General features: G+C 36.4%; 1 protein-coding gene and 3 long non-coding RNA genes across 4 annotated transcripts; 2 read left to right on the forward strand and 2 right to left on the reverse strand.

Moving 5' to 3' along the window:
* The first annotated feature begins 10,389 nt into the window (after positions 1-10,389).
* On the forward strand, positions 10,390-10,926 carry LOC149401653 (uncharacterized). The gene is made up of 3 exons (XR_016296427.1): positions 10,390-10,470; positions 10,544-10,615; positions 10,809-10,926. It is a non-coding gene; the product is annotated as an uncharacterized LOC149401653 (long non-coding RNA).
* A 3,687-nt stretch (positions 10,927-14,613) lies between these two features.
* On the forward strand, positions 14,614-15,151 carry LOC149401654 (uncharacterized). The gene is made up of 2 exons (XR_016296335.1): positions 14,614-14,648; positions 14,724-15,151. It is a non-coding gene; the product is annotated as an uncharacterized LOC149401654 (long non-coding RNA).
* Positions 15,152-15,412: 261 nt separating this feature from the next.
* LOC149401655 (uncharacterized) lies at positions 15,413-16,909 on the reverse strand. The gene is made up of 2 exons (XM_089610827.1): positions 16,097-16,909; positions 15,413-15,889 (listed from the first exon to the last, which is right to left on the reverse strand). Exons 1-2 carry the CDS (start codon positions 16,907-16,909, stop codon positions 15,413-15,415), a joined length of 1,290 nt encoding a protein of 429 aa, XP_089466953.1.
* A 1,825-nt stretch (positions 16,910-18,734) lies between these two features.
* On the reverse strand, positions 18,735-20,015 carry LOC149401656 (uncharacterized). Its single transcript, XR_016296787.1, has 3 exons — positions 19,836-20,015; positions 19,023-19,244; positions 18,735-18,919 (listed from the first exon to the last, which is right to left on the reverse strand). It is a non-coding gene; the product is annotated as an uncharacterized LOC149401656 (long non-coding RNA).
* Positions 20,016-23,606: the final 3,591 nt, after the last annotated feature.

Here is a 23,606-nt window from a genome sequence, read left to right on the forward strand (position 1 = left end):
AACGGTTATAAGCAGAAAGAGAAGCTAAGTGTGAAATCCCAATTTTTTTTAGCTGAATTAAAAAGCTAAAAATTTTGTGTTCGAGTTACGTTAGTTTTTTTAATAAAGTAGTAGTAAATGATTTATTTATGTGGTAGTTTTTGAAGTTTTATTTTTATGTGTTCTTTTGAGTGTTTTTGAATTTAATATACTCTTTAGATTATAAAATATGGATATAATATATATAAGTTATATAATATTTAAAAGTTATATATTATAAATAAGTTATTATATATACTTTATATATATATATATATATATTATAAGAAATTAAAGTTAACGTAATATATATATATATATATATATATTTATATAAAGGTTACTGAATGTGATCAGCGTGTAGTGTTAGGTTATAATAATAATAATAATAACAATTAATATATTAATATTAGAAATAGGATTAGGGTTTGGGTTTTTAAGGTATGGGCTTTTAGGGTTTATTTAAGTCATATTTAAACACCCCCTCCTCTTCTTTTAACGCTTCTTCTCTGCTCTCTGTCCCCATCACTCTTTTGGTTTGAAAAATTCGTAGCTCCAATTAGGTATGCTTTTTTTTCTCTCTGGTTCGGATTCCCTTAAAACGGTTTCTTAAAACGCTTGTGCTGGTTTCAAAAAAATTGTTTTTGCGTTGATTCTTTTTGGAAACGTTAGTTTTAAGTGTCTTCTATCAAAATCTGCAATCGAAAAATATTTTTATAAAATACAGAATATTTTACGATTATTTTTAAATCGGCGCACAAACCTGAGACATATTCCCGATTTTCAGACTTTAAACGCGATTCAACAAATTTGTTTTTGTGTTGATTCTTTTTGGAAAAGTTAGCTTTAAATGTCTTCTATCTAACCCTTTAATCGAAAAATATTTTTATTGAATACATAATATTTTCTGATTATTTTCAAAACGGTACGCAGACAGTTTTTGAAAAAAATTTTAAAGTTAGATTTTAGCACTTCTTTTATTTTTAATAAATAGTTAAAAAATTATTTTGGCCGTGATGCCTTTACAAAAAGTGATCCAAATTATGTTTTATACCTACTGGAATTTTTACAAAAGTTTTCTCAGAGTTTTAATTTTTTCACCGAAACCCTAATAGCCAAGGGTATTTTGCTAATTTCACTTTGAAAGTCGTTTTTGAAAATTTCCAGAACCTGAGTTGTCTTTAGAACTTCTTCAACAGTAGCTTAATAATTTTTTTCCCATCGATTAGGTTCCGAGTCGCGTAGCTTTTCCGACCCGTCTAGTTATCCCGAGCCGTCCTCGACCAACGGTCGAAATTTCCGAAACGAAGGTGAGAATAATCTCACTGCAACACGGATTAGTTAAAAATATACTAAGTATTATGTGATATGAAGTATTTATGTATTGTGTGAATTTTTGTGTGTGTGTTTGTTCGGAATGTGCTTGGTATGATATGATATGACGATATGTGAGTTTGTGTTATTATCTTATGCTGTGTATTAGAATATCTATAACACGTCTTATCTTTCTAGCTATGTTATCATGTATGTTTTTATCTTATGTCGCTCATGCTTTTAACGTAATAAACACGAGTAATAAGTTAAGTAAGCAAGAGAGTCGTACCGCCTCGAACTACGGAGGTAACTAGAGGAATTTATCGAGCCGAACTACGGGCTCACATAGAGAGTTCCTCATATGTTTATGTATGTGACGGGGCATTCTATGGGAGGTCGCATCCCCATGGTTCGTTACCAAAGTGTACACTGAAATCGGTACGGCTACTCTAGGGGACTCCCGAACTAAAACACGATAGACTTTTAATAGGGTATCTCATGTCACGGTTAAATTTAAAATACTAATAACCGGTTCATGCATTTTTATTTTATTGCTTATGTTTTGTGAGTTATAGTTATTCTCGCTGAGCGTTAGCTCACTCTATGTATATACGTCCGTGTTGTAGGTAAACAACATATGAACAAGTGAGGAGGGTGGATCAGCGACGGCGATAGCGAGAGGGTTGGGTTATGGTTGCCGTTTTCGAAAATAAAAGAATTCCGCTTTGGTTTAAGTTTTTCAATAATCCAAACCCAAGGTTTTATTGTTCATGGTTTAAGTTATGTTTTTCAATTCTGTTAAAGGTTACGACTTTATTTATGGTATTTATTTTACGATGGTATTTTGTTGGTTTTATATTTCCATTATGCAACTTCGACTTTTTGGTTGTTTTCGTTCATCAAGTTTTAAATGAAAATTTATTTTTTTAGGTTATGAGTTTTCAAACTTGATATTTTAAGTTATGTTTTAAAAAAAAATTTATCTCAAATTTTCTGAAGTTTTAAAAAGTAAGATAAGTAAGACGGTCCGAAAAGTCAGGTCGTCACACTAAGGACCAAGGCTTCATGAGTTTATTCAACGGTTTGGATACACGAGTTTTACGCACAATCAATAATCAACACTCTAATCTTTGCTAATCACACTCACAAAATACTATTGCTAAATCTCTCTCGAGCATCTAACAACCTATGTCAAAATTTGGAAAATCTTCTCTCGATCTCAATCCTTAACAAAAACATGCATTGATATTAAGAGCATTCACACGATTCTATGACAATCTAGCTATCTCTAGCCTAGGAGTGCATTATAGTAATTCAAACCAAAACACTAACAACCTAATCTTTCTCAAGCATCAACTTGAAGTACAAAATCATGAACAAGGTAGCTAATCTCGATCAAACATTAAAACAAATTTGAACTAAGCAAAGTGATAGAGAACGAAAATTGAACTTCAATATATTAAATCATATTCATCACCGAATCCTAAACCCGCTACGCCATAGTCCTTAATGGAATTAGTTCATGGTGTAGCGAGTAAACAAAAATAGAATAAGAGAAGAAGAAGAAGAAAAAGAAACCATAATTAAAAACTCAATTGTAAATTAAAATACGGGAGTTCAAGAGTAAAGGAGAAGAAGAATACTGTAATTGACGCGTATTGATGAAGAACGGCTCTCCTCTTTTTCTCTATCTCTCCCAAACACTCTCCAAAAGCAAACCAAAAAAACTAAACAAAAAAGAATGAATAATTTAGGTTACAAAAGTGTTTTTAACTCTGAATGGTGTCCTTTCTGGAGTCGTCTAAGCCTTCCAATTAAATCCAAGGGTCAAAATCTTCAAAAAAAAACGTTAATTTTACTATTCCAGCAATTCGAAGACGTGCGGCGCGTGGTGGTCGATGCGCGGCGCGCAGACCAAGCTTCAGCTTATGCACGCTCCACGCGTAAGACTCTATAAGTTTTCTCGGTTTGATTTTCCAATCTTTGCGGCGTGCGCAAAGAAGCGCGCAACGCACGGTCTCGAAGTCTGCCCTCCCGCGGTGCGCGGAATCGTAAATTTTCAACTATTGCTTTTTTACTCCATTTCGACCGTTTTGTCTCCAAATCACGTCATTTTTCCATGAAATTGACTATAGACACTCTATTGCTCCTTTGAACCTGAAACTAATAAAAAAAACATACTGAAAACTATTAAAATACTCGAGAACTCGTCGGTTTTCGATTCGGATAATAGGAGTTTTACGCGTTAACGCACCTATCAGAAACATGTTTTCGTATTGCCGCCATCATGTCAGCAAGTTGATGTCGTCTTGGTTCATGAAGGCAAATTGTTGAGAGGTGAATAGCGTGATCTCGTCGTGTTCATACGTCTCTTGAGTGGGTGGGGGATATGGTGACGATCTTGGAGATGAAGTTCCGCTTCGGGCAAAGAGAGCTATATCTTGGAACATTCCTTTACTTGTTGATGAGTATCGGGGTGGAATCGGCTCAGGACAAGTTGGAATTTGTCGCTGGTAATACCTGAAAAATGAGTAAAACTCTTCCATGACCCTAACATGATCATGTGTAACGTAATATTGTCCAGCATGACATTTTAAATACTGTAAAACTGTTAGATAACCCCCAAATTTCATTCGGGGGTCTAGAATGCATGCAAAACCATATAAGTAAGGAATCTTTGAAGTTCCCCAATATTTAAAAAAATTTGCTCTCATAGCGCTACGACAAATGGTTGAAAATTTTCAAAATGGTTACAATTGTGAAAATGTTCGGTAATTTTTGTAACACTGTGTATCGCTAAATAAGATGTGGGTGTGTAAACGGCGAACACTGCACATGTTTCATCATAAAAAACGTAAAAAAAAATGAGTAAAACACAGGCACAACGATATCTGCTTCGGTTATGTCATGGTCTCCATTTCTGTTCACATATTCATGTGTAACATCTACATATCTATCGGCCAAGAAGGAATTTAACATTAAAAAATTTGAGTTCCACCTAATCCTGTTATCGGTGTAGATGGTCTTCTCGTCAAGACCGTTAAATAAAAAAAGCCTCTTGAGATCGTCTACTCTCTGATTTGAACAGTTTATCCAAGCTATGACTTCTCTAATCTTACTAATACACTCGTCGAAATGCCTAAACTCGGCTTTCGCTATAAGGTTCATGATATGTGTAACATCTTTGGTGTAAAAGAGAGTCTTGATTGGGTATCTTAAGGCGTAAAACTCTCACCATGGAGTCGTTGTTGGTGGCATTATCAAGAGTTACAGAAACTATTCTCTCACGAAAGTTCCACTCTTTTATAACATCTGGAAGGATTCCTAGTATGACATATGCGGTATGACTACTCTATATCCTTTTAAAGGCTATGATCCTCTTATTTAGATTCCATGCCTCGTCTATGTTATGAACTACAATAGACATGTAGTCCATTTTGGTATTTCCTGACCATATATCAGAAGTGAGCACTTCATTAAACCGAGCAGACATGAAGCAGGCTCTAAGTGTGTCTTTTTTCATATTTTTTTCTCATAATTTCTTTTCGAAGAGTTTTTCTTTTAATAATATCAATACCAGGAACTAGATAATGCATAAGTCTACCAAAACCTTTGATTTCTACACGAGAAAAAGATTGATCGGTAGAAACTATGTCTTTAACAAGTTCTTTTAAGAATCCAACGGGATCGTGTGTGTTTAGGGTTACCTAAGATGAAGAAGATCCGGCGTTGATGCACATCTTGTAGTGGTAGCTGTTAGGAATTCTTGCCCACGAGAGATAATGAAAACATTATAAATGATTACTAAATAGAATAATGGTTTACTTTATTAGCATCATATGATTAGTGGGTTGAGCTCTGAATATCAGAATCAATAGCAACTATCATCCATAGCATCCGTATTAAACTGAGTCACGTGTTGGGCACCTGAGTTCGGGCGGTGAGCTAAAACATGGTCGATGACTGATAATGCTTGGATAGCTGTATCTAAAGTCATATATGCGGAACACTAGTGAAGGTTGATAACGACGTGCGAGCATTCTGCACTTGTGGTAAGTGCACGACCCAGACAGACTTTGGTTGTAAATGTGTCGTTTGAGTACCGTTAAGACACACTAACCGGGGTCACTATGATGGTCACAGTGACACTTGATCTAAATCCTGAAGTGATCATGGACACTGGATCATATTAGCGCGCTCTTTGACTCATTTGCTAAAAGGCTACTATCATGCTAATTACATCTTATGTCTTGGGAGTTTCGGAGCATGTTTCGAGTGGGAAGTGGTTGACAAATACGGAATCCAGCCTTCCTGAAAGAAGGTCAATGTTCACTCACCTAAGGGTTGATTCCAAAACCGATAGATTGCCGGCACTTCCGAAGTATGTACGTTCGAAAGAATCTTTCACTGGGGAAGAAACAGTGCTTAGGGTATATATGTATCAATAAAGGTATAACATATTAATTGACCTTTCTCGATACAGATTGAACCTGGAGGATCTTGATCACGTACTAACTAGATCAGTGGACACTCGTCACGATGAGTAAATATAATTCTAGTATAAATGAGAGTTCAGTCTTGGCGTACCTAGGTGGAGTCTGACAAAGATTGGACAAATTGATGTGGAAAAGAGAAATGACTTTTTCGTCTTTTCATCAGATCTGTTAAGCTTCTATTACTAGGTCATTAGTTCCCGATTCGGCTTTGATAAGACGAATAAAGAACCTCTAATAATAATGTGTTTTTATTATTATAATCTCACTAGCTGTAATTGTGATTGACAACACCAATTCTGAAATATGGGTATTTGCATAATTAAATAATTATTTATGGTAGTATTAATTATTTAAGGTTTGATCAAGTAAATAATTAATCAATTACTTATTTGTTTATTGTTGGACCAAGTAAATAAATAATTAATTGAGTTTTAAGCAATTAGGCCTTGCACATATGAGGTGGATGATTTTTTTAGGGTTTTGGGCAATTGGGATTTGCACCAACCCCTTGGTCGTGTGTGTCAAAATCGTCCATGCTATTATTGGTACTTACCAATATTTTCTCTTTAGTTGGTTAAATTAAGGAGAGAGAAAAATATTGAAAATGAAATAAGATAGTAATTTATTCTCTCTCATGAATATTTAGAGAGAATAATATTTAAAATAAAATAAGATATATTATCCTTTATTCTCTCTCATGAATATTATGAGAGAATAATATTTAAAATGAAATAAGATATTGTCATTTATTCTCTCTCATGAATATTATGAGAGAATAATATTTAAAATGAAATAAGATATTTACTTTATTCTCTCATAATTAAATATTATCTATTTAAACATTAAATAAAATCTTATAGATATTAATCTGATGGCTAAGAGAGAAAGTATGATTCATGAGATGAGATCCAAAGGCTAAGCTTTGATTCACTAGTGTGAATATAATAAAAGGAAATAATATATTTTGGAAACTACAAAGAATATATCATTTGTACTACTATAAATAGGGGTTCATGCCGTCTCTTCCTATCTCTACCCCTTGGAATTACTCAATTCCGTTCTTAGAAAATAAGAGTGAGAACTTGAAACAACATTGTTTCTTGATCAAGTGAGATTATAGAGTGTGGTCCCATGCCGTCTTTCTTTATTCGTCCGGAGATTACGTTTCGGAAGACTACGGTGTCGTCAAGAGGTGTACGAGGATCTGAAAGCTTGAAGAAAGAGATCAATGCGTTTGAAGAAGGATTGAGAAAGCTTGAAGTTTCTATTCGTGAGCCCAATCCGTAAGTTCTCTATGAACCTTGTTCTTTGTTCTTATTGGTTGTTTGCATGTTTGAATGCTTTCATTATTTAATTAATAAAGTAAATCTAGATCTTGTTAGATAACCATACATTTAATTAGCTCTTGTTAGTGTAATTAATTTTTTTTCCGTAACTTATATGATTATCAAGGTGAGCACATAATTACAACAAGTGGTATAGGAGCAATTGTTCGTGTCCAATACCGCTCGTGTTTCCCCAACAAATGGTATCAAAGCGATTATTCGTGTCTGATATCCTACGTGCTTCACCGATGAGTGGTGTCGGAGCAATAGTTCGTGTCCGATACCCCCCTTGTTTTCCCAACAGTAGCGCAATGAGGAAATACCGTGAGAGGAAGAGTCGGCTTTGATGAGCTTCCGGCATTTGCTACACATACCCTTATTTCATTCGTCATTTTGGATCTCTTGGAAGTATTTCCACATTTCGGGACGTGATTTTCTTTTCTTCTTGGGTTGTTGAGATTGTGGATTTTCTTTGTGTGGATGAGGTGACTCGTGGTGGAAGAGGTGACTCGTGGTGGAAGAGGTGATTGGTCTTGAAATCTATGAAGTTGTTCTTGATATACGATGTAAGGGTCTTCGGGTTGATGTTGGTGGGAGCTAGAAGGTTGCAGTTTAATACCCATTCTTTAAAGGTTACGGAAAAATACTCAATGTTACAATATCATTCTACCATTACTACGTGACCGTTAAAATGGATGAAAAGAGACATGTAAGTCATTTAAATGAGAAAAATTAAAAATGAACTTAATTTTTTTTATTATTATTATGTTAAAAAACACAAAAATTAAAATTCGATATTCTCTCATCTCCTCTGTTTCCTCAGCATGCATGAGCTTGTATATTTATATATAAATTTTGGGGAAACTTCATGTTAATAGTATTTTATTTGTTATTAATTTTTAATTATTTTAATGTTGTAGAAAATAAATAATCTAAATTAAATAAATTGCTTCTAGCTCTTTATTTATTGTTAGTGTAATATATTTGTAATTTATTTAAAAACAAAGAGTATTCAAACTTTTTCAGTATTAAAATAAACGAAAATACATTAGAGGGGTAGAGAATTTAGGCCAAGAATTTTAATTTTTTAAATATTAAAAAAGTATAATGTTTATTTTTATTTTTTTAAAATTTTGCTCATCTAGATGGCTTATATGTATCTTTCCATCCATTTTAACAGACAAAAAGTAACAGTGGAAGTATATTGTAACACTGAGTATTTTTTCCGCAATTTTTAAAAAAAGGGTATTAAAACGCAAAAAATAGAATATATTGAGTATTTTTGCCGTCACTAACTCAAATAAAAATAAAGAAGTGTACAATTACATGATCAACTTTGTTTCAATAGTAGAAGGAAATAGAACGTACGTAATCGTCAATCGTTATCACATAGTTTAGTAAATTTATTTTTCTTTTTACTATTAGATGTTCCGTGCGATTATTTAAAAATTACATTTTTGGTAAAGAATAACCTTAATCTTTAAAATTTATTAGCCAACAAAATTATCAATATTTAAAAAAAAAAATATTAAGACATAAAATATAGGAAGACATATTTTTAATTTATAAATAAAAAAATATAAATAATTCCATAAAAATGATTTTAAGATTATATTTGATGTTATTAATATAATTTATTAAAACATATTATAAAAAATTTGATGAAGATTTATGAATAATTAAAGATACAAAAATAGAAAAATTATGCCGACTAATCCATTTAAAACATTGCAATTTTAGAGTAGCCAACATTTTAATTTTTTTTTTTTTTTTTATATAAAATAGTCAATTAGGATGATGTGGTAATCAAATAAAAAACTATAATCTAATTCTAAATTTTTATTTTTAAGCTAATATATAATAAACCGCTATTACATACATTAACCAATATTAAATTTTGAAGTGGGCGTTTTAAAATTTTGAATGTGGTTTTTCATTTGATTTGTATTTGTGTTGTAGTAGTTTTCCTTACTTTTGTGAGATTTATTTTCATTTTGGAAGTTGAATAAGTGATTTATTTTAGTAATATTTTAGATTTAATTTTTAATTAATAAGTATAATTCTTGGGGTTTTGACAGCAATAATACCATCTTGTTGTCACTTACCATATTTAGCCAAAAATGAAAAAACTTACACATGTAATACCTAAGCCATTGTGTAAAGACAAGGATACCCTCAGAAATCTTTTAAACGCATGCAAACCCATTCCCGGGTATTCTTCATCTTATTCCAAAAAAAAAAAACCCCTCATCTTCTCTCTCTCTCTCTCTCTCTCGCACGATCCCTCCATTCTTTTCAAGCTCAAAAACATCGGCATTTCCCTGGTATTCTTCATCTTTATCCCAAAAAAAAAACCCCTCATCTTCTCTCTCGCACGATCCCTCCATTTTTTTCTCGCTCAAAAAAATCGGCCATTCTCGGGTATTCTTCATCTTTTTCCCAAAAAAAAAATCCCTAATCTTCTCTCTGTCTCTCTCGCACGATCCCCCCATTTTTTTTCTCGCTCAAAGAAATTGGCCGCACGTTCTCTCTCTCTCCCTCACACGTTCTCTAGCGAAGCAGTGATCCTCCATCGTCGTTCCAGGTCGCAAGGCATAACAAAAAAATGTATGGGTATTACTTATGCAATTTTGAAAGCTAGAACTCCGATACCCATGGCCGCCGGCTTACTCAAATCTCTATTTCATTTATTTCGGTCTCTTAAAACCCTAGAAATACGGGTGAGTGTTTGTTAAAACCCTATTTCATTTACTCAAAAAGGTATGGGTATCTCTATTTCATTTATTTCGGCCGAGTGTTTGTTGATTTAGGGTTTTTGGCTCAAATTTTTTTTGGGTGTTTTAGTGTATTTGGTGTTTGGGCGAGTGTTTGTTGTGTTTGGCCGAGAATGTGTTGTATTTGGGTGTTTGATTGTATTTGGGTTTGGGTGTTTGAGTGTATTTGTGTTCGGGTGTTTGAGTGTATTTGTGTTTGGCCGAGAATGTGTTGTCTTTGAGTGTTTGTGTGTATTGTGTTTGGCCGAGAATGTGTGTGTTTGTGTGTGTTTCGTGCTCGTGTATATATTTGATTGAACAATGTTAGGGTTTGGCGAGTGTGTGTGTGTGCGTGTATTTGGTCTTGAAGTTGTTGAAAATTGGTGACTTGATTTGTCTTAGGTTTTAGATTCAATGACGAAGTCTAAAGGAAGCAAGGTCGAGGAGGCCTCAAAAAGTGTCCGAAGAAGTCCTAGGACGGCTTCGAAAAGGAAAATAATTTCGCCGTCCAAGCGTTCCAACGATGACGACGCGTTCGTCGTCGCACCAACAAAGATAAAGAAGGTATAGAATAAAAATGAAGTGACTTAATTAGATGTATGTGCAGCTATTTGATTTTGTTTTGTGTTTGATATAGCCAAAAAACAAGGCTGAGTCATCGGGCGTTGCGACCGCCTTGGAGAGTCCTACAACTGCTATTCCCCGAAAGGTGAGTGTCAGAAACTCATTTTGATCCTGGTTCGTGACAGATGTGTCACGGACTCGATGACTTCGTGACAGATGTGTCACGAAGTCAGCGAGTCCGTGACACATCCGTCACGAAGTGGGTAAGTCCGTGACACATCTGTCACGAACTCAAGCATAATGGTTTCACTAATAATGTCATTGACTCATATGTGTAGGAGTGGAGACGGTTTATACCGGAGTCCAACGTTGAAGGATTTTCCTTTAACTTCCACGGGGGATTGGAAAATTTCCTCGCTCTCTTACTCGGCCGCAGCGCCGAGACTCAAGCTGGATTCGCCCAATCATGTTTTGGACAGTACGTGGGGCAACCCAAAATAGTCCGGTCGTCGGCGATTATAAGCCACTTGGTGTTGAGGACCGGGAGCTTCAAGGGCGAAACCACTGACGGGCTTCTGATTGAGATTGGAGGCCAAGTCCGGGAGTTCACGAAGAGAGACTTCCAGGAGATCACATTCCTCAAAGTCGTCGATGACTACGAGGAATTCAAGTTCGAGGGGGTTGTTTCTAATGACAGCCTCTTCAAAAAATTCTTCCCGGGGAAGTATTTGAGTCGGAACTTGGTCAACCAATTCTTGGAGGCGAGCGTAGATTGGCCGACAGAAGTTCAGGTAAATTACCTGAAAATTTACTTCATCTTGAATGTCCTCCTGGCGGACGATGCGAAGAATAGGACACCGTGCGTAGAGCTCATTAAGGCGGTGGAGGACACGGACACATTCGGTCGCCATCCATGGGGCAACGTGGTGTGGAACTACCTTCTCGGCGAAGTCCGGAAGTTTATGGAGAAGGGTGGCGAGCCAATGGAGCAAGGTAAAAAAAAAGGAAGCTCCATCTCCCCGGATTCGTCGAGCCGCTTCAGGTTTGGGGGTACGAGTGTCTTCCTTTCCTGACGAACATGGGGGTTTGTGAGAAAGTCTCCACCACAGCTCGGCCAATAATGCGTCGGTGGAAGTCTATCGGACTTGTTCAGGATGCCGCCATGAGAGGAATCAACTTCAATGAGGTAATAAATTTGTAGGTTAATTCATACTTAATATTGATCACTCATTTGTTAACTTGTCCCACGTATAGGTTGAATTTCACGGAATCGGCGACACTTCTTCAAGCGTTGCAACCCCTTCTACGACGGCAGCGGGGGTGGACAAACGCTCGGAGAAGAAACCCAAAAAAGACGCCCCACAACCAGAAACACCACCACCACAACCACCACAACAACCGTCCCATTCACAAGCACAGACAATTGAGGTAACACAATTTTGGGTTTCTATTTTAATTTAAATGAATCCACTCCGTGACACATCTGTCACGGAGTGGATCTACTCCGTGACAGATGTGTCACGGAGTGGATCTACTCCGTGACAGATGTGTCACGGAGTGGATTCACTCCGTGACAGATGTGTCACGGAGTGGATTCACTTCGTGACACATCTGTCACGGAGTGAATCCACTCCGTGACAGATGTGTCACGGAGTGGATTCACTCCGTGATAGATGTGTCACGTACTGGATTTACTCGTCAGCCAGCTTACTTTGTTATTTTGGTCATGGACAGTCCCGGCTCGACTCTCTCGAAAACTCAGTTGGAAATCTCGACGAGCGTTTCCGCTATATGCAAGACGACTACAGGAAGTTCAAAAAAGAAATTTTGGACGCGGTGAAGAGCTACATAGTGGCTCTTGATGAACTAGATCAGTACTACGATTGGAGAAACGAGTTACAGTTAGAAAAGAAGCGCCGGGAGAAGAAAGCGGCCAAATTGAAGAAGTGGGAAGAAGAGATGGCGAAGAAGAGAGTGGAAAAAGAAAAGAAAAAAAAAAGAGGAAGAAGAATATGTTGAGAAGCTGAAGAAAATGCAGGAAGAAGAGAAGAAAATGCGGGAAGAAGAAGAGAAGAAGCAGAGAGAAGAAGAAGAGGATAAGAAGAAAGAAGAAGAGGAGAAGAAGAAGAAAGAGGAAGACGAGGAGAAGAAGAAGAAAGACGAAGAAGAGAAGAAGAAGAAAGACGACGAAGACGAGAAGAAGAAGAAAGACGACGAGGACAAGAAGAAAAAGGACGATGACGGGGACAAGAAAAATAAGCAGGACAAAGACGACAAGAATAAGAAGGACGATGGCGCCAAGAAGAGCAAGAAACAGGAGGAGAAGAAGGATTGCAACCAAAAGAAGAAGAAAAACGAAGTCGAGAAAGGGAAAAAGAAGCAAACCAGTCAACAAGAGGTACAAGATATGCAATAGACATATTATTTTGTTCTTTAAGAGTGGATTCACTCCGTGACAGATGTGTCACGGAGTGTACTTAGTGCGTGACACAGTGTCACGGAGTCGCTGAATTTCGTTATTTTGATTACACTCATGTTGAACTAAATGATTTTGAATGGTCAGGAGGACGAAAGTGACGTCGAAAACACACAAGGTCAACAATCTTGGGGTGATGAAGATTCGTCTCTCAGTCTAGAAGCCCAAATGAATGCAGAGGCTATAGAAGAGTATGAGTTGTTAGGGACACAGGGGGTTCAAGAGGTACCTCCATTAATTTGATGGTTGAACTTAATTCTTGACTTGTTTAGAAGCATATAATTGTTATGGTTGAACTCAACAATAAACTTGAACTCAAATAAGCATATAATTGTTATGAAATATTATTTTATGGTTGAACTCAACAATAAACTTGAACTCTATTTCTCTTGTTGGATAGATATATGACTTGAAGACACCGAATCCCCATATCCTTATTGAAGACTCACCTATCAAGAAACATTTGACCCGGCAACGACGCAGCCCCGATAGGTACGAATGCTCCGGACGTGCTTCCTGATGAACTGCCGCTGTCGGAGGTAACCAAACGACCGGACCAGGATGACGTTGACGTCATGAAGTTGTGGTTCCAAGTCGGCTTGAAGAGGGGCCACAAGAACATATCTCAGGGCAAACCAAAATATAAGCCGGAGGAAGAAACCATAGCGCCTTCTATGGAACTTGGACATATGGCTATCAACCAGAAGACCTTCTTCTACAACATGTGGCACGAGGACGGTTGGTTGTCTGATCAGATTTTAATGTGTGTCAGTAATTTTTAAAATATGTCTTGTTTTGCAGCTCACTTCGTGACAGATGTGTCACGGAGTCAATTCACTCCGTGACAGATGTGTCACGGAGTGAATTGACTCCGTGACAGATGTGTCACGGAGTGAGTACACTTCGTGACAGATGTGTCACGGAGTGAATTGACTCCGTGACAGATGTGTCACGGAGTGAATTGACTCCGTGACACATCTGTCACGGAGTCAATTCACTCCGTGACACATCTGTCACGGAGTCAATTCACTCCGTGACACATCTGTCACGAAGTGTACTCAGTCTGTGACACATCTGTCACGGAGTCAATTCACTCCGTGACACATCTGTCACGAAGTGAATCCACTCCGTGACACATCTGTCACGAACTAAAGTCACTCCGTGACACTTGTGTCACGGACTGAGGTATTTAGTGCTTATGTTTATCTTTTGTCGTGCAGCATGTGGACGTCGCGATGTACTACCTCCGGAAGAAGAAAAATGCGGGTTTGTTACGTCACTCCTTCACCATCATGTCCACGATCTTCTTTAAGTATCTCCGAGATAGTTACACTCAGTTCAATGCTAGTCAAGATCCGGGTGTATTCTTAAAGAAGAAACTGAAAAAATGTGTCGTCGACCACATTACAGGAGAGTCTGGAGCGGAGCAACTGGTGGACCCATGGGACGGGATCGATGATGTCTTCATCCCTGTAATAGATGGCGGACACTGGTATCTTCTTGTTGTCAACGTGCGTTCAAGGTGTATAACGGTGTACGACTCCATGAGTTCCACCGGTGGACACCAAACGCTCGTTAACACTGAAGCGGGAAACTTGACCACCATTTTGCCATATGTTCTGCATGTCGCCGGCGTTCTACTCTCCAATGAAGACATATTCAAGGTTGTCCACTACGATCAAATGCCACAACAAGACAATGGGTAAATATTTTAATTCTTAATTTTACATTCTTAATGACACATATCAATTACAGCATGCGTTTTTTGTTCCCTCAGAAATGATTGTGGCATGTTTATGATCAAGACTGCCGAGTTTTTGGCGCACGACCTTCCATTGTCTGATTTGAAACAGGAGGACATGATCATGTATCGACAGAAAATGACCACCGAATTATACCGACACGGAGCGCTAAAACTACACACGCGTGGAAATGTCAATGTTGAGGCAACTTGAAATTATGTGTTTATGATTGTACGCATGTGTTTATAACTTTATATATGTATTCTTAGAACTTCAATTTCTTAGTTTAGAAGTGTATGTATTGTTTATAACTTTATATATGTATTCTTAGAACTTCAATTTCTTAGTTTAAAAGTGTATGTATTGTTTATAACTTTATATATGTATTCTTAGAACTTCAATTTCTTAGTTTAAAAGTGTATGTATTGTTTATAACTTTATATATGTATTCTTAGAACTTCAATTTCTTAGTTTAAAAGTGTGTATTGTTTCGAAATCAATTTATGTATCACAAACTGACCTCATTTCGTGACAGATGTGTCACGGAATGAGATCACTTCGTGACACATGTGTCACGGACTGTGTTCACGTCTTAACAATAACATTGTTTCATAAACCATTCTTAACAATACACTCAATACCAATAAAGTTCAAAACATTCAAAATGTAATACATAGCAAAACACCAAGGAAGTTCTAGATATTCAATGATAAAACGTGTCGAATTACAAACCAAACCAATGTCCCATCCCCGGAGCCCTCATTTCCGGTGGAATTGGGTTGCGACACGTAGCTCTATTGTGACCTACACCTCCACAACGGGAACATTTACGAAGCGGGGCATCAGATTCTCCAAGAGAGGGAATCCTTCTCTTCTTAGGTCTACCCGCCGGACGACCTAAGAAGTTAGGCGGATTTACTTTGATCTGCTCGATTTCGTCGGGAAAAGTCCATGACGATTCACTTCCTTGAGGATGAATAACCCCTGCATACGCCAATTTCCAATACTCGGTCGTGTAGTACTCTGCACAATAGCTCTCAACTGGTAGGTTGCGTAAGCGACAAGCCGCGATGGCTTGGACACATACAAATAGATCAGTTTGAAATTCTCGACACGAGCACGTCTTATCAATCAAGTTCACTGCCCATGGTGTTCCTTCTGTGTCTAAAACCTCGAATTCGTATACTGCAGAAGGCCGGACCTAAAACATAAGCAAAAAAAAGTTTAAACATAACCACTCAGTCCGTGACACATGTGTCACGAAATGACCCGAGTCCGTGACACTTGTGTCACGAAGTGGATTCACTCCGTGACACATGTGTCACGGACTGAAGTCACTCCGTGACACAAGTGTCACGGACTCGGGTCATTTCGTGACAGAATTTAAAAATTAAAAACACACTATAACCTGCATTTGGGCCGAGACAGCAAGTTTTTTTAACATTTCGGTATGATATTCCATTGACAACACACTTTGAGTTGATGCCGCCTTTTCTCGTCGTTGGTAGAACCAAACTTGCATTCTCTCCCTCAACCAATCAAGGCACTTCACTATTGGAAATGATCTTGCTTTAACAGTTAACGCATTCAAAGACTCTGCGTTGTTTGAAGTTACGATCGTATACCTTGATGTCTTGAAAAAACAACGTGCCCACTTCTCATTTCCTACTTCGTTGACAAGGTACAGACGTATCAACGGGTCTTCCTTGTCCAACATGCGCATAAACTTTTGATATTCAAATATAGTATACGCTTTTGCTGCACCGTAGAACTTCCAATTGAATTCCTTGCCAAGTTTTTTGAATTTTGCCTTGACGTTATTCTTCACGTGGTATGCGCAAAAACCATGTTCTGCTCTTGGAAAAACTTTCTTCGCGGCGTTAATGATTCCGGTGTTTCGGTCGGATACGATGACCATGTTATCCCTCTCCCCCAATGCTTCCTTAAGTTTGTTGAAGAAATAAAACCAGGACTTGGAAGTTTCGGACTCACCAATACCATAGGCAAGCGGGAATATTTGCTCATTTGCGTCCATCGCGGAAGCCGTAAACATGCTGCCCTTGTGATAGTTTGTCAAGAAGGTTGCATCAACAATTACAACAGGCCGACAATACTTCCATCTCTCTCTGAACGGAGCCAAAGAAACGAAAAAGTACATGAAATATTTATGACGGTCAGTTTTTAGGTCGATGAGAGAACCTGGATTCTTTTGCTCTAACATGTACTTGTATTTTGCAAGAGAGGCATATGACTCATCATCAGTCCCATACAAGGATTGTATTGCACATTATTTTGCCCTCCATGCTTTTCTGTATGAAATATTGACTCCAACCTCTGTTCGCATGTAACTCTGAATCTCCTTTGGGGTACAACTATGTACAGTTGGATCAATAAATTTGTGTTTCACCCTCTCTCCAACCAACTCTGCTGTAGCTTGCGGTTGCCCTTTTTGTCTTTCCTCCACAGAACAAGTGTGTTTTGGATCATATCTTGAACCATAAACACATACACACGATCAAAAACAATTTAAAATTAAAAGGGCATACATTTCCTGACATATCTGTCATGAAGTACATCCACTCGTGTCAGGAGTGGATTCACGTCGTGATAGATCTGTCACGGACTGATTCATCTATGAAGAGAAATGAAATTTCAAATAAAATCAGTTTTTAGGTCGTGAAATTTTACCTTCTAATTTCAAAACAATCCGTGTTCTTTAGCTTCACTGCCCGGACCGCCCAATCACAATTTTTACCCGCACAAATGACATGAAGTTTGAGCGGAGATGAGTTCTTCGTTTTGAACCGATAATGATTATTGATTGCATCCATCCGCAAATGCTTCAACAACGCCGCTTTGTTTGCATATAATCCTTTTTTTTAACACTTACCGGAGATAAAATGTCCAACACCTCAATATCGTTACTCTCGACACATGTATTTAATTCGGGAGCCGTAACCGAACACCCCCCATTCTCTTGGCTCGATACATTCTCTTTTCTTTGTGATCGAGTTGGCGGCTGTGGTGAAAGAGGAGGCTCTTCCTGGTGTTGAGTCTGTGGTGGAGCCTCTATCGACAAAATAACTGGTGGTGGAGACCTTCTGGGTTGGGGTGTTGCCTGGCTAACAGTATTCATGTCATCCAACCCAACAGTATCATTGTCGAAAGCCTCCGGACTTGGTACGTCCCATTCACGTGCCTCGGATATAGGACTCGGCATGTTTGGAATGATCCTGCTTCGATTGCAACCAAATCCACTCTCGCTTGTGTTTGCTGTTGGAGTGGATCCAACCCGTGGAGAAGACGCGTCATCCGCTTTTTTATCCTGAAATGCCTCCGGACTAATCTCAAGTACAAGATTCAACTTCGTCCGGCTCGGTTCGTTCTTCCTCAAGTACAAATAACATCGCAAACTTTCGTCGTCGTCTATGGTTGGCGGTACGAGCCCGTCAGCTTCATGTTTGACGTTGATTGAATGCGTTGCAGGGGTCACGTTCAACCGAGCATACAATGTTTGCATCAAACTTTGGTAATTCAATTTGGTAGGAAGTAAAAGCGTAAGAGTACCACCCTCTTGATATACGCCCGGTTTTACCCACTTCCCGCTATGCTTAGCATATAAACATATTTCCGCCATACCTGTATACGTTCACTCAGTATTAGAAATGAGTATTAAAAGACGGTTATTAACATGGAAAAACATCCAGTTCGTGACACTAGTGTCACGAAGTGAATCCAGTTCGTGACACTAGTGTCACGAAGTGAATCCAGTTCGTGACACCCTGGAAAAACGTAGTGAATCCAGTTCATGACACCCTGGAAAAACCTGGAAGTGTCACAAACTGGATTCACTTCGTGACAAAATTTATAGAGTAGATACCCTGATATAGAGTGTCAAAATTTAACTACATTGCTGAATACCTTTTTCTCAAAAGAAATCGAAAAAGTTTATAAAAAGAGGGGAAGCTTCATCTAGAACGAAGCAAAATACAAACTAGATCGCACGCGGACAAAACCCAATGCTCCTCAAAATATTGTCCCACAGATCTTTGAGGTGGAAAGGGACGTCTTCAAAATGGTTAAATTATATCATTTTTTCATTAATTTTATCATTTGATTCTCTATCATAACCTTAAAAAGGTAGAAGAAATTGACTAATATGAACATACCGGCTGTAGAAAAGCATATATGCTCCCTGAGAAAGCACCTCTTCCAATTCAACTTTGGCGACCTAAAACACACACACAAGAGTATATATTCATAAAAAAAAGATTTTGTCAAAGGCCAATCATAAGATCTGGCAGAGGGATGAGATGACAGTTTGTGGTGGTTACCTTGCAATCGTCAAGTCTATACCAGTTTCCGGAGAAGTCCTTTACATAGCAGATATAGTGGCCGAAGAACGATGCATTAAGCATGTCCACGTGGACAACAACTGCATAGAGCTTGTACACATCATCATCGTCCCCACTCTCTCCTCCCTCGTTCGTATAAGCACTAAGATCCAAACTCTCTGGGAAAGTCACTCTTTTGTTCAGCTTCCCAAACCTCCCACTCTGCAAACATCACTATCTTAGTTATATTATATTTTATGATACAATGCAAGATGTTATGACAGTGAATTAAAAAAAAACACACACACGCACACACACACAAAAAACAGCTTCACATCATTTCAGTCCAAAGCACAATAAACGCTTAACAATTTCAGCCAATACACAGCACCAACAGTCTCGAATCATCAACAATTCAACATCACAATTAAATCTATCATCACACGGCCAAGACCCAAAAATCAAACCCAAACTCGTCCAAATCAATTTCCAGACTCAAACCTATCACGTGATTCTCAGACATCTTCCAAAGGAATTTCCTTAACCATGATAAACAACCAGAACATCAACAACGTCAAAATGCCGAAATTACACTCGGCCAGAAGAAACAATATCATAACCAAATAGAATCCGAGCCCAACCAATAAACAAGGCATCAAACACGAACATAAATCAAAAACTCATTTATGTCATCATCGAAATCAAACTCTCAAACTCATACCCACGAAATCATAAAATCCCAATTCAAAACCCTAATTTCATTTTTCCTCAAATCCGAACCATAGAGGAAGAGAAATTAAAAATCGAGATTACCTTCTCCGTCGCCGTCTCTCTCTCCTTCTTCTCCGGCGAGCTCTTCTCAGCCGGTGTCCTTGAAGACGCGCGATTTTTTTCTTTCCTTTTTTGTTTTCTTTTCTTCTTCTCCTGGGTTATGTTCTCAGCAGAAAAAAAACGTAACTAAATGAGGGAGGGTAGGGGTGAGGGTAGATGGGGAAAAATTAATTTCTCTCACCTACCAAAAGTACTACTTGTGTCAATTTTTTTCATTTTGGGCTATATTTGGTAAGGGACATTCAATTGGTATTATGTGTGTCAATTTCCCATAATTCTTCTCAAATCTATCACGTCTATTTTAGTTAATGGTTATCTTGTAATATATACTTTGCAAAAGTTAAGTTTCGGTTTGAATATTTAACTAGGTATCCTACAAAATACAAATATGAGCAAACATAATTGTTTTTGCGCAATACAAAGAAATTAATATATATATATATATATATATATATAGAGAGAGAGAGAGAGAGAGAGAGAGAGAGAGATTAAAAGAAGAAAAAAAATCTTTTACTATGTTTTGCCTATTTCCCTTGATGATGAAAACATTATTTATAATGCCCTGGTTGTGTCATTTTTTACAACGGGACCACTATACCATTGTAAATAGTTAATTTTTCACAAAGGTTATTTTGTACCGTTGTAAAAAGTGGATTTTTTAACACTTATTTGTACCATTGTAGACGTTCCTAATCCATAGTTTGTAGTAGTGCTATGGACTCTTATATATACATATATATAGATATGTATACATACATACACACACATATATATAATATATATATATATATATATATATATATATATAAAAGAGGGAGAAAGGGAGTTAATGGTGGCGTATATATTCAATGTTTGAGTTTAGTGTCATTTAATAAATATTTTATCTTATTTTTACGATAAAAATACTCGATGTTTGCTTTGAGTATAAACTCATACACGTGCGAATTCTGTTAGTATAAACATCCGAGGTTGTAACGGTGATACTCAAATGATCATTGAGTATTTTTTTCCGTCAAAATAAAAAATAAAAATATTTATGTGACACTAAATTCAAATATTGATTATTTATGCTGCTATATATATATATATATATATATATATATATATATATATATATATATATATATATATATATATATATATAACATAAATCAAGTGAAGCCGTAATCCTTCTTTTATTGCATGCGTGTTTTGTCAAACACATGATTGAACATATATGCAATTCGTCTCTTGTATGTTTACAAAATTCGACGAAACACCTACTTGAAGTTACATGTATACACATATAATAATTAAACGTGGTCATTTACATTATTCTTGATACATCATGAGTTTTCTATATCACAAATGATCAATATAGCTTACTTTAGGTCTCATTTATGTTAAATATGCTGTGTAATATCTAGTATTGTTGTATCTATTTTTTGAAAAAATTCCAAATAACATCATATAAAATATAGACGTAATCAAGTGTCACTGTGAATTTGTAATATCTTTTGTTGGATGCATAGATATTTTGTTAAAATTAATATTAATTTGTCTCAATGTATATGCCTGTCACTTAATTATAACTTATTATGTTTTTTAATGTGTTAGAGCTTAAGGGGATAGTGACATGAAAAACGCCAAAATGTACCTCTAGATAAATACAAATAATTAAAAATTGACATATTAATAATGTTGCCTGCAATGCATCAACTAATTAACAAGCACATATGTATGGAGTGTAATGACTATGACATGCTAAACAGTTTCCAATTTATTCGTATATTTAAAATAAAACTTTGAGCTGGTTCGATGCATATATATGTGCGTAAGTGTATATATAATCATGAATATATATATATATATATATATATATATATATATATATATATATATATATAATGCTGAATGTATGCGAAACAATTGCTTTGCGAAGGCCGGTATAGACGTGGGGATCACGAGGCTTTGTTTTGTAGATTGCAAACGTGTGGGGTCTTTATTTAAAGCTATTTTATTTTCTATGTAATCAAATATTTATTTACTTTTATCTGTATTATTGAATATTGATATGCACTGGGTCAAAGTTAGTGGTGAGTGCCGTACAAAAAAATTTCAGAGAGAGAGCAGTGCAGTCCAATATTTGTGGGGGATGTGGCACCATGTTAGAGACGTGCTTAGTCCAAAGTGGAGCCATATTTATGGTAGTTTTTGTTTAGATTATATTTGTTTTGTTTTGTTTACTATAAAGCAACTTGTGTGTGTTTGACCAAATCCATTGATATTTTGATAGTTAAGTTATGAGTCTTTAAAATAGCGTATCTTCCTTGTTAGGAAGTCTAGTCCTGGTCAATATAATATATTTTTTTTTATAATGTTTGTAGATCTACACATAATTCTGGAAGGAACAAACATCAACAATTGTTTTGTTTTTGTGTTTTGCGTATCAGTATATGTGTTTCTGTTTTATTCTTCTTCAGTACAATGGAGAAAGCCAATTTTGATAATGTCACAATTAAACCAATTTTTTGCTTCTAGTTTTACATTTTTTTAATATCTAATTTTGAAATAATAATATTATTAATGAAAATCAAATCTAGAAGATGATATATCTATTTGATTGCCCAATATCTTATGACTTGATTGTCCAAAATATACATCAATGGAAATTTTCATTTCAAAATATTTTTTTTTTATCTCTCTCCATAACAAGGAGGGGCGTTGGATTAGATGGCGGAGGTTTTTCCGGTTGCCAATAGGTGGGGAGGTTTTATGTCTAGAACACACACATAGTATGAAGGATGGTTTGCGCTAAACTTCTCTCCTTCATAATTCTCGATTTCTTCTTCGTTGCCCAAATGTAATATGTCGGTATATTTTTGTAAATGTTGGTAAATTTGTGTTTTAAACGCATGTTTCGAGTGTTCAGCGGGCCAATCCGCCATGGTCATCATGGAGGTCCTTTCACAAACAGATCGGTATGTTTGTGTTTATTTGTATTTATTTTTGGTAAATCAGGTTTATTTTTATTAATATCATTGTATATATACATATATATGAATTCTGCTTATTTTGGTTTATTCGTATTAAATTCAGTTTATTTGTGAGAGAATTGGGGACTCTATGTCTCCGGTCGGAGAATTGGCGACTCGAGATGGATGACAAGTTGACTCGGCGTTGAAGATCAGCGGTGAAGATCGACTATGAAGATCTCGTAATATTTTTAATCTATTAATGTAAGAGTTATCTATTGTATTGTTTTTCATTTCTTAATTTTATTTTTGTTAATTAATTTATATTTGGAAAACCTTCATTTTAAATAAAGGGTGTTTTTGTGTGATCAAGTTTGTTAATGTGGTTTATTGGCTATTTCACAAAATAAATCAAACATTGGTTATTTTGACAATTTTGTGTTTCTGATTGGCTAGTCTACTCAACATCTCTTTAAACAAATACTATATTTAAGATTTAACTATGTAGAATACATACATATATATATATATATATATATATATATATATATATAATACAAGGAAAAAAAAATCTTAGCATTGATGATACGGTGAAAATTTGTAGAAAAAATCATTATCTATAAATTTTCAGTGATTAATTCCTATAATTATTTTAACTAGTTGTGTAAGTGTACATAAATTTTACGCTATTGTTTCTTGTTCTAAGTGACAAGAAACTTTTGAGTTTTCATTGTAGCTAACGTTTTGAAAATGTGAAGTAAATAGCCAAAACGTTGAGTTGACAGTTGAATAAGCTATT

This window comes from Urtica dioica, chromosome 4 (genome assembly GCF_054948205.1).
Source record: "Urtica dioica subsp. dioica isolate 48M chromosome 4, U.dioica_male_clone48M_v1_H2, whole genome shotgun sequence".
Classification (NCBI taxonomy): domain Eukaryota; kingdom Viridiplantae; phylum Streptophyta; class Magnoliopsida; order Rosales; family Urticaceae; genus Urtica; species Urtica dioica.

Excerpts from the sequence above, each read along its gene's own strand:
- LOC149401655 (XM_089610827.1), bottom strand. The coding sequence starts at position 16,909 with ATGTTAGAGCAAAAGAATCCAGGTTCTCTCATCGACCTAAAAACTGAC. Across the intron at positions 15,890-16,096 it reads CTGTCTCGGCCCAAATGCAG|GTCCGGCCTTCTGCAGTATA; the intron begins GTTATAGTGTGT and ends CTTATGTTTTAG.